The sequence below is a fragment of the Urocitellus parryii genome, chromosome 5, assembly GCF_045843805.1.
Source record: "Urocitellus parryii isolate mUroPar1 chromosome 5, mUroPar1.hap1, whole genome shotgun sequence".
Taxonomy (NCBI): domain Eukaryota; kingdom Metazoa; phylum Chordata; class Mammalia; order Rodentia; family Sciuridae; genus Urocitellus; species Urocitellus parryii.
In genome coordinates this window covers 102,975,641-102,993,503 of record NC_135535.1, presented here as the reverse complement: position 1 = coordinate 102,993,503, position 17,863 = coordinate 102,975,641, and the positions used below count along the sequence as shown (strand labels likewise).

General features: G+C 33.9%; 1 protein-coding gene across 1 annotated transcript; it reads right to left on the bottom strand.

Annotated features, from left to right (window-relative positions):
• Positions 1-1,233: 1,233 nt before the first annotated feature.
• Positions 1,234-17,657, bottom strand: LOC113201635 (C-type lectin domain family 4 member A-like). The gene is made up of 6 exons (XM_026415461.1): positions 17,576-17,657; positions 14,633-14,749; positions 11,218-11,328; positions 7,929-8,080; positions 2,511-2,626; positions 1,234-1,372 (listed from the first exon to the last, which is right to left on the bottom strand). The coding sequence occupies exons 1-6, from the start codon at positions 17,655-17,657 to the stop codon at positions 1,234-1,236; spliced, it is 717 nt and encodes a 238-aa protein (XP_026271246.1).
• Positions 17,658-17,863: the final 206 nt, after the last annotated feature.

Here is a 17,863-nt window from a genome sequence, read left to right as displayed (position 1 = left end):
ATTGGTATGAACATACTTTATATCCAAACAGAGATATGAAAAATTGTGCTCTATATGTGTAATAAGAATTGTAATGCATTTCACTGTCATATATTTAAAGAATAAAATCAATTAAATATTTTTTAAAAAGAACTGGAAAAGAACAAACCAAATCCAAAAGTAGCAGGAGGAATAAAATAAAGATAGAGTAGAATACATGAAAGCCTAGAAAAACAATTAAACAGATAAACAAAAATGACTTGGTTTTCTTACAGAATTTTTTAAAAATTGATAAGCCTTCAACAAATCTATAAAAGAAAAAAGATAAAGGACTCAATTAAAATTGTAAATGAAATTATAAATTTGCAATTTGCAGCAACATGGATGAATCTGGAGGGCATTAATCTAAGTGAAAATATCAGTCAAAGAACGGTAAATACTGTAGGAACCCACTTATGTATACAATCTAAAAAAGTGAGTATCAAGAAAAGGAGAGCAGAATGGCAGTTGAGAGGGGTTGGGAAGTGCGGGAAAATGGAATAAGTTGGCCAAGGGGTATAAATTTTTAGTTAAAGTATAAATAAGTTCTGGACACCTTGGTGACTACAGTTAACAATGTCATATTGCATAGCTGAAATTTGATTTTTTATAATTTTTATTGGTATATTATAAGCATACATAATAGTGGAATTCATTGTGATATGTTCATAAATGCACATAGCATAAATTTGTCTCCTCAGAAAGATCTTAAGTGTTCTTAAAACACAAAATAATGTAAACTGTGCTAAGTAATGGAAGGTTAGATAACTTGATTATAATAATCATTTCACAGTATATATGAATATCAAATCATTACTTTGTAACCTAAATATATAAAATTTGTATTTCCAAATTATGCATCAATAAAGCCAAGAAGGGAGAAGGGAAAACAGATAAGTGGACAAACCACATCATATAATTTATGTCCATAAATATACCCTTAGCATTCAGAGATTAGGGAACAGGCTCAAGTATATTCTAGGTATGCACAAAATAGGTCTCCAGTGTACTCTTAGTCATATAGAAAATGTTCATTTTTATGAATAAGCAAATGAATGAATAAACAAATAAACATGTAGACAGTTTTCTCAAAAAGTAAAATAACAACTTACTTAAAAGTCTATGGAATCTCTTTCATATAAAGAGGAAATTAATAGTTATCTCTAGAATAATGGGCATGAATCCAACAACATGTCCATGAAAAAGGTGTTTGATTCATAAGTAGATCTTCATCATTTCACAAATTGAGCTTTGAACATGAGCACAAAAAATATCATTCCAGCCCCATTGTTTACGATAATTTAACACAACACAACGCTCTTGGACCCTGTTGGGCTCACCTGGATGCCAGAACCTGAAACAGAGAAAAAGCATGAGGTTATTCTTCCAACACTGCTTTTAAAAGGGTTAGAGAAGTTATGGGGCCATAGGCTGGGGTGAACTTTGTGGAAGTCAGGGTCAAATATACCCAGACAAACACTTCCCCACTTCTCATGCAGTTTTTCCTCCATCAAAACCCTTGAAAGCTGCGCCCACATCACTTAACATTTTCTCATACCTTATTGCAGCAAACATTTCACCTAAAGACATCCCAGAGGTTGTTTTCTATTTGTGCATCCATAGTCCTATTGCCAGCGACTGTCAATCATGTGGCTTTCTTATGTAATGAAGAGATATCAATCTGGTCCCATTATCAATATACTTCTTCTTTTTCCCCCCTTTTTACAGGAATGATTTTGGAGTCAAAAGGCAAGCAAAATCTCTAGAGAGCCTACTTGTTCTTGTTTTCTTGGACAAATAATTTCATTTCTTTCTCAGTTTGCCCATCTAAAAATTGAACCAGAGTAACAGCACTATATATTTCACAAAGAAAATATGAGGATCAAGGGTAGAAGTATACTAAAATGTTTTTAAAGATAATATAAATCTGGGGCTAGGTTGTGGCTCAGTGGTAGAGCTCTCACCTCACACGTGCAGGTGAGTTTGATCCTCAGCATCACATAAAAATAAATAAATAAAATAAAGAAATTGTATCCAAATATATCCAACTATAACTAAAAATTAATATTTATAAAAAAGATAATATAAATGTTAGATATTGGAATGGTATCATAAGTTTGAATTTCTTCTTTATGAGAAATATTAAATCATAATTTAAAAATAATCTGTAATGATCTTAATAAGCATGTATTTATATTAAGGAGATATAAATATGTTAAAAGCAAACTACAATACACCTGAATTTGGAAACCATTGTTGGATGACCTTAGATAAATTATCTATACTCTCCACACTCCACTTTCTCATTTTTATAAGAAATCATGTGTATTGTGTAAGATTTTCTTAATGATTAAATGAGATAATAAAATAATTTAAACCAGTGCCCAACAGAACAAAAATGAGATATTTAAGCTTCATATCTTAGAATTGGGCACCCTAGATTTTAGGCATGCTACAGGACCCAGGATTCCTTTATCTAATTCTGTACTCACATGGTATTTTCATTATATGGTGTCTGATCAATCCATTGCCAATGTCTCTGACCCTTTGGATCTGACAGCCCCACAAAATAATCATGCGATTTATTCAAATTCCAGGTGAGAAAATCCTAAAGGAAAAGAAAAAAAGAAATCATATCTGTAGAGTACTCAACCTCAACTGTTTTTTTTTTGGGTGGGGTTGTTGTTGTTTATTTCATTTATTGTTAAATTAAGCTATAAACACTATGAATATATCACAAGTAACTTTATGAACAAATATATTCACAAATAAATTATTTTTAGTTTGGTAAATTTTAACTATTATTTTAATTGTATAAATTTATAGGATAGAGTGTCATAATTTGATTCATACATACTGTGTGTAATAATTAAATCTGGGTAGTTAATATTTCTATCTTCTTTATATTTTTAAAAACTTCTTATAAAAAATAAATAGCTTTCCTATATACAAAAAACAATAAATTTTCTGAAAAAGAAATGAAGAAAATTATTCCAATCTCAATAGCCTCAAAAAAAAAAAAAAACCCAAAGGATAAATCTAACCAAGGAGGTAAAAGACGTCTACAGTGAAAACTATAGAACATTGCAGAAATTGAAGAAGAACTCAGAAGAGGGAAATGGATAAGATGTTTCTGGACAAGCTGAACAAATATTGTCAAAATGGCCATACTACCAAAAGCAATATACAAATTCAATGCAATCCTCATATAAATACTAGTGACATATTTCACAGAACTAGAAAAAAGAAAAAAAAACAGTCCTAGAATTCATTCAGAAGAATTAAAGACCCAGAGTAGCTAAAGCAATTCTAAGCCAAAAAAAGCAATACTGGAGGAATCACTATACCTGATATCAAACTATACTACACAGCTATATTAACAAAAACTGCATAGTACTGACATAATACATAGACCAATGGTACAGAACATAAGACAAAGAGACAAAACCACGCGTCTATAGTCATCTGATCCTTGACAAAGTGCCAAAAACATACATTGAAAAAAACAACAGCCTTTGTAACAAATGGGCCTGAGACAACCAGTTATCCATATGTAGAAAAATAAAACTAGACCCTTATCTCTTACCCTGCACAAAAATCAACTCAAAATATATTAAAGACCTAGAAAGTAGAACAAAACTTTGCAATTCCTTAAAAAAAGGATAGGCTCAATACTACACCATATAGGCATAGTCAACAAGTTTCACAATAGGATGGTTTCAAATTAAAAAGCTTCTGCATAGCAAAGAAAACAATTAGGAATGTGAAGAAAGAACCTACAGAATGGGAGAAAATCTTTGCTGGTTACATTTCAGACATAGGATTAATATCTAGATATACAAAAAGCTTGAAAAACTTCACCAAAATATCAAATAATTAATATATGGGCAAATTAATTAAACAGATTCTTCTCAAAAGAAGAAATACAAGTGGCCAACAAATATATGGGGAAAAAAGTTCCACATAATTATCAATTAGGGAACTAAAAATCAAAACCATGCTGAGATTTTCATCTCACACTAGTCAGAATGGCAGTTTCCAGGAATACAAATAATAAATACTGAAGAGGACGTGGAGAAAAAAGAACGGTGTTACAGTGTTGGTGGGATTGTAAATTTGTACAACCATTATGGAAATCATTTTGAAGGCTCCTCAAAAGATTAGGTTTTAAACCACCATATGAACCAGTTATAGCCCTTCTGCATATTTATCCTAAAGAATTAAAGTCATCATACTACAGGGATACATGCACACTCATGTTTATAGCAGCACAATTCAAAATAGCCAAACTCTAAAGCCAACTTAGGTGTCCATCAATAGATGAAAGGAAAAAGAAAACGTGGTATATATACACAATGGAGTTCAGCCATAAGTAGAAGTGAAATTATGTCATTTTCAGGCAAATGGATGAAACTAAGACCATTATGTTAAGCAAAGTAAGTCAAACCCAGAAGGTCAGGGCCCACATGTTTTCTTTCTTATGTACAAGCTAGAGAGGACAAAGCAAAAAAAACGTGGGGGTGGTTCTCATAAGTAGAGGAAAGATAGAAGGGATGGGAAGTGGGGAGGGAGAGAAGTGATAGGGAATGATATTGACCAAATTATATTGTTACATTGTGTGTATATACAAATATGTAACAACAAATCACATCATTTCTCCAAAGAACGTTTTTGGTACTTTTGTCTAATATAAACTAACTGTAGTTATGTGGGTTAGACTCTGTGTCCTCTATTCTGTACCATTGTTCTACTGGTCTATTTTGGTGCTAATACCATGCTGTTTTTGCTACTATTGCTCTGCAGTAGTTTTAGGTCTGGAATAGTAATGCCACCAGTTTCACTCTTCTTGCTAAGGATTGCTTTGGCTATTCTGGGTCTCTTACATTTCTATATGAATTTCATGATTAATTTTTCTAGTTCTATGAGGAATGTCATTGGGATTTGTATTGGGATTGCATTGAGTCTATATAGTACTTTTGGTAGTATGGTCATTTGACAATATTAATCCTGCCAATCCAAGAGCAAGGTGGAGCTTTCCATCTTCTTTTTTCCATCTTCTTTTTTATTTGGCATGTTGTAGTTTTTATTGTAGAGGTATTTGAACACATTCTTTAAGTTTATTCCCAAGTGTTTTTTTTTTTTTGAGGCTATTATAAATGGGGTGGTTTTCGTAGTTTCTCTTTCTGAGAATTTGTCACTGATATACAGAAATACCTTTGATTTATGGGTGTTGCTTTTATACCCAGCCACTTTTCTGAATTCATTTATTAGTTCTAGAAGATTTCTGGTGGAATGTTTTGGGTCTTCTAGGTATTGAATCATATTGTCTGCAAATAGTGATAATCTCACTTCTTTTTCTATCTGTATCCCTTTAGTTTCTTTCATCTATCTGATTGCTTTGGCTAGAGTTTCAAGAACTATATTAAATAGAAGTGGTGAAAGAGGTCATTCCTGCCTTGTTCCAGATTTTAGAGGGAATGTTTTCAATTTTTTTTTTCATTCAGAATGATGTTGTCCCATGGCTTAACATAGATAGCCTTTGCAATGTTGAGAAATGATCCTCTTAGCCCTAGTTTTCTAATGCTTTGAACATGAAAGGATGCTTTATTTTATCAAATTCTTTCTCTGCATCTATTGAGAAAATCATATGATTTTTATCTTTGAGTCTATTGATGTGACGAATTACATTTATTGATTTCCGAATGTTGAACCAACCTTACATCCCTGGGATGACCCCTACTTGATCATGGTGCACTAATTTTTTGATATGTTTTTGTATTTGATTTTCCAGAATTTTATTGAGGATTTTTACATACATACTCATTAGATATATTCGTCTGAAGTATTCTTTTTTTGATGTGTCTTTGTCTGGTTTTGGAATCAGGGTGATATTGTCCTCATAAGATGTATTTGGAAGTGTTCCTTATTTTTCTATTTCATAAAATAGTTTGAGAAGTATTGGTGTTAGTTCTCCTTTCTCTCACCACACACAAACCTCAACTCAAAATAGATCAAAGATCTAGGAATTAAACCAGAGACTTTGTACATGGAAGAAAAAGTAGGCCCAAACCTCCATAATGGCAGATTAGGCCCCAATTTCCTTAATAAGACTTCTATAGCACAAGAATTAAAACCAAGAATCAATAAATAGGATGGATTCAAACTAGAAAGCTTCTTCTTAGCAAAAGAAACATTCAGTGAGGTGAACAGAGAGAAAACAGAATGGGAGCAAATTTTTACTATAAGCACTTCAGATAGAGCACAAATATCTAGGTACATAAAGAACACAAAAAGCTAAACACCAAAAAAAAACCAAATAACCCAATCAATAAAGGGACCAAGGAAATGAACAGTCACTTCTCAAAAGAGGATACATAATCAATCAACAAACATACGAAAAAATGCTCAACATCTCCAGCAATTAGAGAAATGCAAATCAAAACTACTCTAAGATTTCATCTCACTCCAGTCATAATGGCAGCTATCAAGAATAAAAACAACAGCAAGTGTTGGTGAGGATGTGAGGGGAAAAGCCAGACTTATACATTTCTGGTGGGACTGCAAATTGGTGCAGTCAATCTGTAAAGCAGTATGGAGATTCCTTGAGAAATTGATAATGGAACCACCATTTAACCCAGCTATCCCACTCCTTGGTTTATACCCAAAGGACTTAAAAACACTATACTACAGGGACACAACCACATCAATGTTTATAGCAGCACAATTCACAATAGCTGAATTGTGAAACCAACCCAGATGCCCTTCAGTAGATAATGTATATACATACACAATGGAACATTACTCAGCATTAAAAGAAAATAAAATCATGGCATTTGCAGATAAATGGATGGAGTTTGAGAATATCATGCTCAGTGAAGTAAACCAATCCGTAAAAACCAAAGACTGAGTGTTTTCTTTAATATGAAAATGCTGACTTATAAGGGCAATGGTGTGGGGGGAGGAATGGAGTAACTTTAGAGAGGGAAAAGGGAAGTGGGGAATGGGACCATGAAAGGGGGGTAGATATGATGGTGTAATGAGTTAGACATTATTACCCTAAGTACATATATGAAGACACAAATGGTGTAGAAATACTTTGTGTACAACCAGTGACTTGAAAATTTGTGTTCTATATGTGTAATATAAAATGAATCGCATTCTGTCATCATGTAAAACTAATTAGAATAAATAATTTAGTAAAAAATCCCATCAATGTGTACAAATGTAATGGACCAATTTTTTAAAGTGTAGCAAAAATCTTTTGATTAACACATAACTATTATACATATTAAAGGTTATAGTGTGAGGTTTCCACAGAGATCTTTATAAAGAAATGAGGGAAAAAAGAAGGAATAGCCAGATGGGGTTCCAAGAAGTGCAGGTTTTCTCAGCTAAGCAGGGAAGTATCATATTTTCATTAACTATGGAAGCAATTCCTATCCATAATCATAATGAATTCCTATCTCAGACTCATTTCCCCACTTTTGTTACTAAGGAAGCATTCTTCAAATTTGTGCAAATTAAATTCTTACACATTTAATTATTTTTCACAGATTCTTAAATTTCATTCCTAATTGCTGTGACTCTTAATTTCACTTTATTTCCCTATTCAACTTAATACCTCTCTCTGTTAAACAGTTAATAATTTATAAAACATATTCATATTGAAAGAACAAGCTGCTATTTTAATCCTTTCACTAAAGCCCCAGCTATCACTTTTAATTCCACAATTTCTCTCAAGTTAGCTTAGTTACATTGAAGAAGGTACAAGGTGTGGAATGTGAAGGCTGAGGAAGCCTCTCCTATCTGTCTTATGGAAAGTCATCTGTCACAGCACCAATATTCCTTCTTAGCAAGGATATGTACAAAAGTCAGACAGGCTCATGACTCCATTGTCTCTCAGAAAGTACCTGCTCTTCCTTGCTGTTGATCACCACCAGATGAGCCTCCATTGTAGAGCAATTCTCCTGACTCTCCTTCCAAGATCTTTGTTTAGAAGAAATAAAGTAGCAACTGGAAGTAAATGACTTCCAATTCTTTGGGCAACAGCTCCAGACTTTTCCTTTATTGGGAAGAAGGAAATATAAGTGCAACATAAGAAAATCTATTTTAAAAGTGTGTTTATTATTAAAATTAAGGACCAAAGGAGACCACATGAGCACCATTATCCTGTCTTCATCCAGATGTAACAAAGAGCCAAGTCTGCCTTCATCAGGTATTAATGTGTCAGGGAACATTTCTCCTGCTGAAGTGCTATCAGGAAAAGACAGCAAAAACATAATAATTGAATAAGACCCCACTACTGAAAACTCAATACAAAAATGTCCAAGGTTCAGCAAAAGATAGCTCTTTACACCAAAAACCAGGAAGTTCTCAACTGATAAACGACTGATGTAAAAAATCATGAAAACAAAAATGTTAGAATTATGTAACAGGGGCTCGGGATGTGACTAAAGCGGTAGCGCGCTTGCCTGGCATGCGTGCGGCCCGGGTTCGATCCTCAGCACCACATACCAACAAAGATGTTGTATCCGCCGAGAACTAAAAAATAAATATTAAAAATTCTCTCTCTCCTCTCTCTCCTCTCTCACTGTCTCTTTAAAAAAAAGAATTATGTAACAAAGATTTTTAAAGCAGCCATAATAAAGATGCTCTAATAAGAAGGAGCAAACATTCTTCAAGCAAAGTTTTTTAAAATAGCAGACCCAACAAAGAAACAAAGATATAAAAAAAGTGACAGAAATTTTATCACTGAAAAACATAATCACATTTTAAAATGTCAGTGTAGGACTTAACATCAGAATGGAGGGAACAGAGAAATCAGTGAATTGGGAGGGACAAAAAAACAGAATTTTCCAACCAAACACCAGAAACATAATAAAAACAAATAAACAGAACTTTATTTATCATGATTTCAAATGTGAATATACCAACCAAATAACAGGTTGGCAAAATATATGAAGTAAAAAATCACACAAGTGGAAAGAAAAGTTGAAAATAGATTAATAAAATTAAAGAAATCCAGGCAGAAAATTAGAAAACCTTTGAAGAACAAAAAAACTTTATCTACCTACAGAATCCAATCAACATTCTTAGAAGAGTCTACTCACCAACAGACTACCCATTCTTTACAAGTGCCCATGGAGCCTATGACAAGATAGACCACATACTGAGATACAGAACATACTTCAAGAAATTTAAAATCATATAATGTCATTCAACAACAATGAGAGCAAACTAGAAATCAATGAAAGAAAGAAAACAGAAAATCACCAAACACTTGAAACTAAATAATACATATAAATAACCCATGAGTTAAAGATGTGTCAAAGATAACTTTAAAAAATACATTGAATGAATGAAAATAAAAATACAACATATCAAAATTTCTAGGATATTATTCTTCAATAAAAGGAATCAGGGCTCCTCATAGAAATGGTTAATTCTAGATAGGGACAGAAAACAGACAACATGAGTCTAGAGCATTTTGTAGTTACAGAAAGTAAAATACAAAAACAAACAAAAAACACATTGATGGCAAATGACAAAGGCCACAAGAGCCAACAGAAATACCACCCAGGAGTCAAAGATAGAATAACAAGATAAATGAAGAGGCATTGGATTATAATCTGAAATATAAAGTAAATAGACATGAGTGCATGCAGATGTAAAAGATAGAGTAAATTAATAAATGGAATAGAAAAGACAAACGTCAAATGCATAAGAATTCCAAATAAATTATATAGATACTTCTTGATGGCTAATTTTATATACTAGTTTTATCAAGCATTCTGGGTATTGCTTCAAGGATATTTTTGAATGAGAATTACATTTTAATTTGTGAAATTTTAGTAAAGAAGTTTGCCTTCCAAATGTGAGTAGATCTCATCCCATCAGTTGAAGATCTTAATGGAACAAAAGAATGCACCCCACAGGCAAGAGAGAATTCTCCAGCAAACTTGCCTTTAGACTTCATCTGCAACATTTGCTCTTCCTGGTCCTGCAGCAGATTGTCATTGTTCTCAAACTGCTACTTCCCTGAGTCTCTACCCTGCTGTTTACCCATATCAAATTTTAAACTTTTCAAGCCTCCATAATTGCAAAAGCCAAATCCTTAAACTAAATTGTCAAATTCATATTGCATCTGTTCCTCCAGAAAACCCTAAGTACCCCATCCTAAGGGACAAGAATAACTCCTCAATCTTAAAGTGTGAGCTAGGCATAGTAACTTCTTCACAAACAGTACAGTGTGGAAATGGAAGAGGGAAAAGTAGCTTTAAGTTTAGCATCAATTATTAAAAATTATTTTGATAACATATACTCTTGAAATGTGATGAAAATATCATTTTACATCTATGATCTTCCTCCCCAAAAACAAATAATCCCAATCTAACCATTAGAAAACTTCAACTTTTAATAGAGAGACAGACTACAATATATAGAACAGTATTCCCCAAAATTGTCAGTGTCATCAAAAACATGGAAGGTCTGAAAAACTATCACAGCAAATAAGAGACATGACAATTAAATGTAATTTCACAGACTGCATGGGACTTTAGTACAGAAAAAGAACAATAGTTGAAAACTTAGGAAAAAAAACAAAAACTGTGGTATAGGAAGGTGGCTCAGTGATAGACTTGTCTAGCATGTGTGAAACCCCGTGTTTAATTCCTAGTATCAAAAATATTGTAAATTTAATTAGTGATAATATGTTAATATTGATTCATTATTTGTAGCAAATACTCTTAATTACACAATGGTCACTGTGTGCAGGATGGAATTAAAACTGGATCTTTCGATATCATATGCTTATGTTTTTGTAAACGGAAATATGGTCTTTAAATAACATATATTAATATGAATAATTCAATCTCACAATAATATAGCCATTATCATTATTGTCATCAAATATTTTTTAACTGACATGTGAGAAAAGGAGCTGTACTGCACAGAAACTTCTGAAAAAAACACAGGCATAATAAATGCTACACCAATATATCCTGTTTCACAATCAAGCTTCACATGAACAACTTTGAATTCAAAACAAGAATTTTAGACCCTATGAATTATATAATACACTTGTAGCTTGGAACGATCATGAGATTCCACTTCTTATTGTGATCTCCCTGGTAATCATAAATTCTGATTTGGGATCATTACCTACAACAGTAATTGAATTCTACGCACATTAAGTTTTACCTTTCATGGTTGAATTGATTTTTACACACTCCAAATTTGTATGAATCATTTCTTTTGTAGAACTTTCATAGTTTGTTTCTTTGAGCAGCTGAGAATTTTTTAGAAAGAAAGCTGTAAAATAGAATAAAAACCAATTATTTTTCCAGTAGCATTAGGTTACTGCTCCATACATTACTTTCTTGCGTTCTACACAGAAACAAAATCCACAAATGTCTGATTACCTGATAGGACAGAGCCTGACAGGAAAAGTTTCCCCTTGACCCCACAGTCAATGGAATCATGATTCTACTACTTTTAAATGATTAGGTATCTCTCAGGAAGAGCTAAAAGATGAAGAGTTGAAAGAGGACATGACAGTTTCATCATAATGGGACTTAAATGATCTTGTCCACAGTGTTCTTCAATACTTAACCTAAGACGCCAACAAAGGCTAAATATTGTAGGAAGGAAGTGGAAGTTATTTAAGGAAGTACACCACCTGGGACTTTGGGGGAAGGAAGAATTTGCTAATTTTAAGCAACTCTGGTTTATCTTAAAGAACAGAAAAAAATGTTTTTCAAAAACCCCAAGACTGATCAAGAGAAAATTGTTCTTCATCTCTTTTGTCTTTTAACTCTCTTCATCACAACTGATTCTAACTCCTCAGTGCACCAGGTCTCTCCCATTTGAGAACTAATTCACACCTCCCCCTAGAAATTGAATTTTCTGAGTTACAGTGGTATCTCAGTATTACAGCACTTGCCTAGAAGATGCAAGACCCTGGGAGAAATTACTGCAAGAAATTAAATTTCCTCTTTCCCTCTAACCTACTATTTGTTCCTTGACCCACTATATTCTGGCTTTGGCTTTCATCAATTTATTAAAACAATCCTTGAAATGGATCATCAGTAATTTTCTAGGACCACTTATTAGTCACCTTCTAATGACCTTCTTGCATCATTCACCCTGGGTTTTCCTCTGTAGCTCTTGGTGCAGTGCTCTACCTGTTTCCACCTCCGCTTTCTTGCTGCCACTTCTTATCCTCTTCCATCAGCTCTCTTCCTCCATTCAACTTTTTAAAAAATGTAACATTTCCAAGAGTTCTATCATAATCCTTACTTCTTGCTTAATGTGTTCTTAAGGAGTGATAGCATATATTCCCATGCTGGGATTTGCTGTCATTATATGAAGGACTTCCAAAATGCCAGACCTCTTTTCTAAAATCCAAGCAAATATGCCTGCCACTGGACATGTACATTTGTGGTTTGACACATTTTTCCCAAAATGTAAATAATCATCTTTCCAAAAAAACCTGCTATGCATCCTATATTGCCTACCTCTTTGAATAATTCTTCACTGCTGAGTTTACAAGATCAAACTACATATTCACACTTATCTTCTCTGGGTCCTTTAATCCCCAATATCATCAAGCCTTGGCCTCCTTCATTATATCTCCTTTACCATTCAAAGCTACCTTTCTTCTCTTTCTTCACTAGCACCACTATCCTTAAATGATGCTCTCAATGTTTAAAATGGGATTATGAATTAGCATCTGTTTGGTGCATTATAATTATACATAACAATAGGATGCACTGTTACATAATCATATGTGCTCATAATATTATTTGGTCAATTTCATTCCTAGTACTTCCAATTTCTCTCCTCTCTTCCCTCACCCTATCCCCTTCCTCTACTACTCTTCCCTCAATTTTCATGAGAGCTCACCCCTTTTTCTCTTTTTGCTCCCAAATTATCATATATGAGAAAAGACATACAACCAGTGATTTTCTGATTCTGGTTTATCTCACTTAACACAATGCTGTCTACTTCTATCCATTTCCCAGGAAATAACACCTCTCCTTACCTTCACTCTTGTCCTCATAAATCCATTTTCACACCTCAGTAAAAGCATATCCCCAAAGTTAAATTTGACTATGTCAATTCCTTCCCCAGAATTCCACAATGGCTGGCCAGGACTAACTCACTGCAAGATGGGCCTCAATATTCCACCCGTCCTATACTCACACCCCTTCCCAATGTGAATTTTCATGTTCTACAATCAACAAGTGGGGTCTGTTTCTTCACCACTACAGTATAAGCTGACTTTAAGATTCCATTTGGTCAAAAGAACCTGCAAAATAACCATGCTAAATCGAAATTGAAACTTCTTTGTGCTTGGTTTTCTTTTTCCCTCTTTTTTGGAAATCTGCCAGTGGCCATGTGAACAAACCCAGGCTATCCTGATGAGTAATGAGAGAAATGTGGTTATTGCCCCTTTCATTCCAGCTGACATGCTCTTCCTCAAAAGCCAGGGTGCCTGTGATTGGTTCCTAACAGCATATGCATGACTGAGTTCAGTCAGGACCTATGGAAACTCCCAATAGGACCAGTCTAAATTGCCAAGGAACAGAAGCATGAGCTAAATAAATAGCTGTTTCAATCCACTGTTTTAGACTTCTTTATTAAGGAGCAAAGGATATTTTATAAAATATCAAAAATTTTTTATAATGGTACATGACTTTCTTCATGATCTTAGTTCTGTTTATTTCTGCCACAACCAGCTTCATTTCATAGTTTTTCACATAGTACTATATGCCATGTTTATATTTCCCCCAAATCTTTGATACTATAATATGTCTATGTTATTTTTGATACACACAGTCATAGATGTCTCCTCCTTTAGCAAACCTATCTCAGCCTCCTGTACTTACTTCTTACCTGAACAACACTTCCCATGTACAGTTGAAAGCACTGGTTATTTTGACTATTCTATTAATGTCTTGACACCAGTGGCTATGGCTATTTCTGGATTCTCTAACAAGGCGCCTAGCAAACAATATGTATAGCCATTGTTACTTGTTAAATTACCAAATTAATGAATAAAACATGTATCTTAATATATGCTGATATTTATGACTTTTGAAAACTTGATAAACTCTGAAATACAAGATATGCATAAATCTACTTATTTGTTAAATTAGTTATCACAGAATTGACCAAAACAGAAATTATTAGAAGGAAATTCACTGGAGAACTCTTCCTGGAACATTTCTTGACATCTTCTGCATGTTCACCTGCTCATCCCAAAATATAAATGTCTGTGAAGTCAAATAAGGCTAGCCTTATAAATACAAGTAAGGAATTATAGATGTGTCCATACAAAGAATCTAATATAGAACTGATGACTCATAGATTTCATTCTGTAAACCAACACATACACATATATCTACTTTTCAAATTCTCTCAATGAAGATGAATCTCATTGTTTTTGCAAAAGCAAAATTCCCAGTAAATGCTCAAGAACTCTATCCACCCACCCAAACCCCCAAAAATTTATTTTTCAAAGGTCTGGATCATTGTGAAATGTCAATTTCTAATGAATAGCTTCTATTCATGAAAGGCAGGCATTGCTGACTGACTTAGTTGGCATACTTACTGATAAAAGAGACAGACAATAAGATTTCCTTCAGCAGGAAAAGTATCAGCAACAAGGCAAGAAGAAGCTTGGAAAAACCAAAATTACTCTGGTGAGGAATGGTGTTTTCCCTGGGATCTGAAGAATAAATCAAATTAATTCATCAGTAATAAATTCTATCCTCATCAGTAATAAGTTCTATCCTTATTTCCATTTCCTCCTCTATGTGAGTTGGTTTTTGTCACTGTGATCAAAATATCTTACCAGAACAACTTATAGTAGAAAAATTTTATTTTGGGTTTGTGGTTTCATAGGTGTCAGTCCATGGTCCGTCTTCTCCATTACTCTGGGCCTGAAGTGAGGCAGAACATCATGGAAGAAGAGTGTAGTGGAGGAATGCTGTTCAGCTCAAGATAGCCAGGAAGCAGAAAGAACAACCAAGGAGCCAGGGAAAAAATATAATCCCTTGAGGAATGATGTTGATCAAATTATATTGTTATATCATGTACGTGTATGAATATGTAACAGTGAATCCTACTGTTGTGTAGAATTATAATTCATCCATAAAAATATTGAAATAAAAAGTATATAATCAAAAGGCATGCCCATGTGACCGAATTTCTTCAGCCACCCACCTGATTACCAACCAGCAATCCATTCTAATTATTAATCCATCAAATACATTAATCCACCAGCTAGGTTATGGGTCTCAGAACTGTTTTATCTCTTAACATTTATGAATTGCCACATAAACTTTTTGGAGCACATCTCATAATCAAGCCATAACATTTTACTCCCGGCCCTCAAAACATCACATCCATCTCACACAAAAAATGAAAAATACATTTAGTCCATCTCTAAGAGTTCCCATAGTTTTCAAAGTTCCAGACCACATCCAAAGTCTCCTCTGTGACTCAAGACAAACTCTGTGTTGTGAGCCTCTGTAAAAATCAAAAGTTATATACTTCTAATATACAATGATATAAAGTAAATGTTCCCATTCCAAAAAGGAGGAATAAGGATATAGAGGAAGGGATGGAACCAAAACAAGTGAAACTCAGTCAGGCAGATATTAGTTTCTGTAACTCCATGTCCAGAATCTGGGGAATATTGTGGTGAGATGTAATCTTCAAAGGGCTTCTGCAGCACCACCTAAATTTCCTTGCTGGCTGTAATTCACGAGGTCGCTTTCTTAGGCTGACTCCCTCTACAGCCAACAGCTTTCCTCAGCAGACATTCCACATTACCTGCATGTCTTAATCCCTGAGATCTCCATTCCAGCTTCAGCTTCCCCTTCACAGCTTCATGCATGCCCTCTCAAGGGAATCCTGAAGGGATTCCAACACAGCTTTACTTTGTCTGAACACTCAGGTCTTCCTTTGAAATCTCAGTGGAAACTTCCATGATCCTCTGGCTGCCATCAGCTGAACAGCTCTACTCTGCCATGCCTTTCCACTATAATGTTCTGCCTCAGTTTAGAGCCAGAGTAATGGAGCTGACTCACCAAAGACTGACCTCTGAAATGTTGATCCCAAATAAAGCTTTCTTCTGTAAGTTGTTCTTATCAGGTATTTTGGTCACAGTGAAAAAAAAAAAAGCAACTCCTCTTATTACTTTAAATTTTCTTCTATAAACCACAATCACTAATACTGTGAATATTTGAAATAACATGAAAATGGAAATTTAAAAAATCAATGTTTATTACATAACATTATAAAATACCCAAAAACAAAAATTTCTATCATTGAGAATAACTATTGTTAATTTTTTGGCACATGTCTCTTCAGCAATTTTTGAAGTGTTTACAACATATATGTGCATGTTTCCATTTCATTGACATACATATTTACTGATTTCTGATTCATTATTTTTTCATACTGCATCATGAACATTTTTTCACCATAATTTGTTTATTAATATTTGTATTATGGTTGCTTATTATTTATTACATATTTAAATAATATTACAGATTGCATCCATTTATAAGTAAACTATACAAGATAAATCTTTCTAACCAAGTTTCATATTTTTAAGATAAATTCAGCCTCTTTAGTCACTATTTCATGGTTAAAAAACATTTTCTGGACAGGGGGCATACCTTCAAGCTTTTCTTAGGATACATAAAACCTAATATTGGTCATCACCAAAGATGAGGGGGTCAGTGGGGACACATTCCATTCAGATAAAAGCACTAATTAAGGAGAAACACTTTCCTTAAAATTATGTATATTACCTAAATTTATTTATTTATTTACTTTTATTTATGTATGACCGCAGAATGCATCACAATTCTTATTACATGGCCTCTGGAACAGGAATCCCCTGTGTTTCTCCTTTGCTAGCAAAGCAATAAGCTTTTTTTTTCTTTTTCTCAAAAAAATTATGTATATTGTCAATGATGAGGAGGAAAATCTCAGTATTATATTCTTTCAGTTCTGGAAATATAGGTACACACATTTTTATATATTCATATCTGAAAGGTTATACAATAGAATTCAACATCTGATTTTCTGTAAATGATAATAGTAAAGAAAGTACTATGGATGTTTTCTTTCCCATTTGCAACTTTACAACACCTTAATTCCTATCTACAGGCAGCACAATCCTCAGAGATTCCTGGGTGTCCCAGACATGATCACTCAGATATAACAGCACCTAACATTACCTCTGCCCTGCTTATTAACAGTCCCTTCATCTTTCTTTTTTTTTAAAGAGAGAGAGGAGAAGGAGAGAGAGAGAGAGAGAGAGAGAGAGAGAGAGAGAGAGAGAGAGAGAGAGAGAATTTTTGATATTTATTTCTTAGTTCTCGGCGGACACAACATCTTTGTTGGTATGTGGTGCTGAGGATCGAACCTGGGCCGCACGCATGCCAGGCAAGCACACTACTGCTTGAGCCACACCCCCAGCCCCTCTCTTCATCTTTCAACTCATAATTAACTTTGACCACTGGAAAATGATTTTTACCTGCAGGAGAATTTGAGTTGGTGCCTGAGGACTTCAATTCATTTTTGAAATTCACTTCAGCATAATTTGTTCCCAAAGCCATCTTGAGAAGAAACCTTCTGCTTTTTTCAGATATCCCATGCAATATTTTTCTTAAAACATATTACAAATGAGAATCCATCCTGAGAGTAAATTGTTCTACCACTTAACTAGATTAAAGCAGAAGTAATAAATATACACATAACCCTAACATTGAAAACATGTGAAACCACTGGGCCACAGAGGTCCAATCTTCGTGACAACCAGATG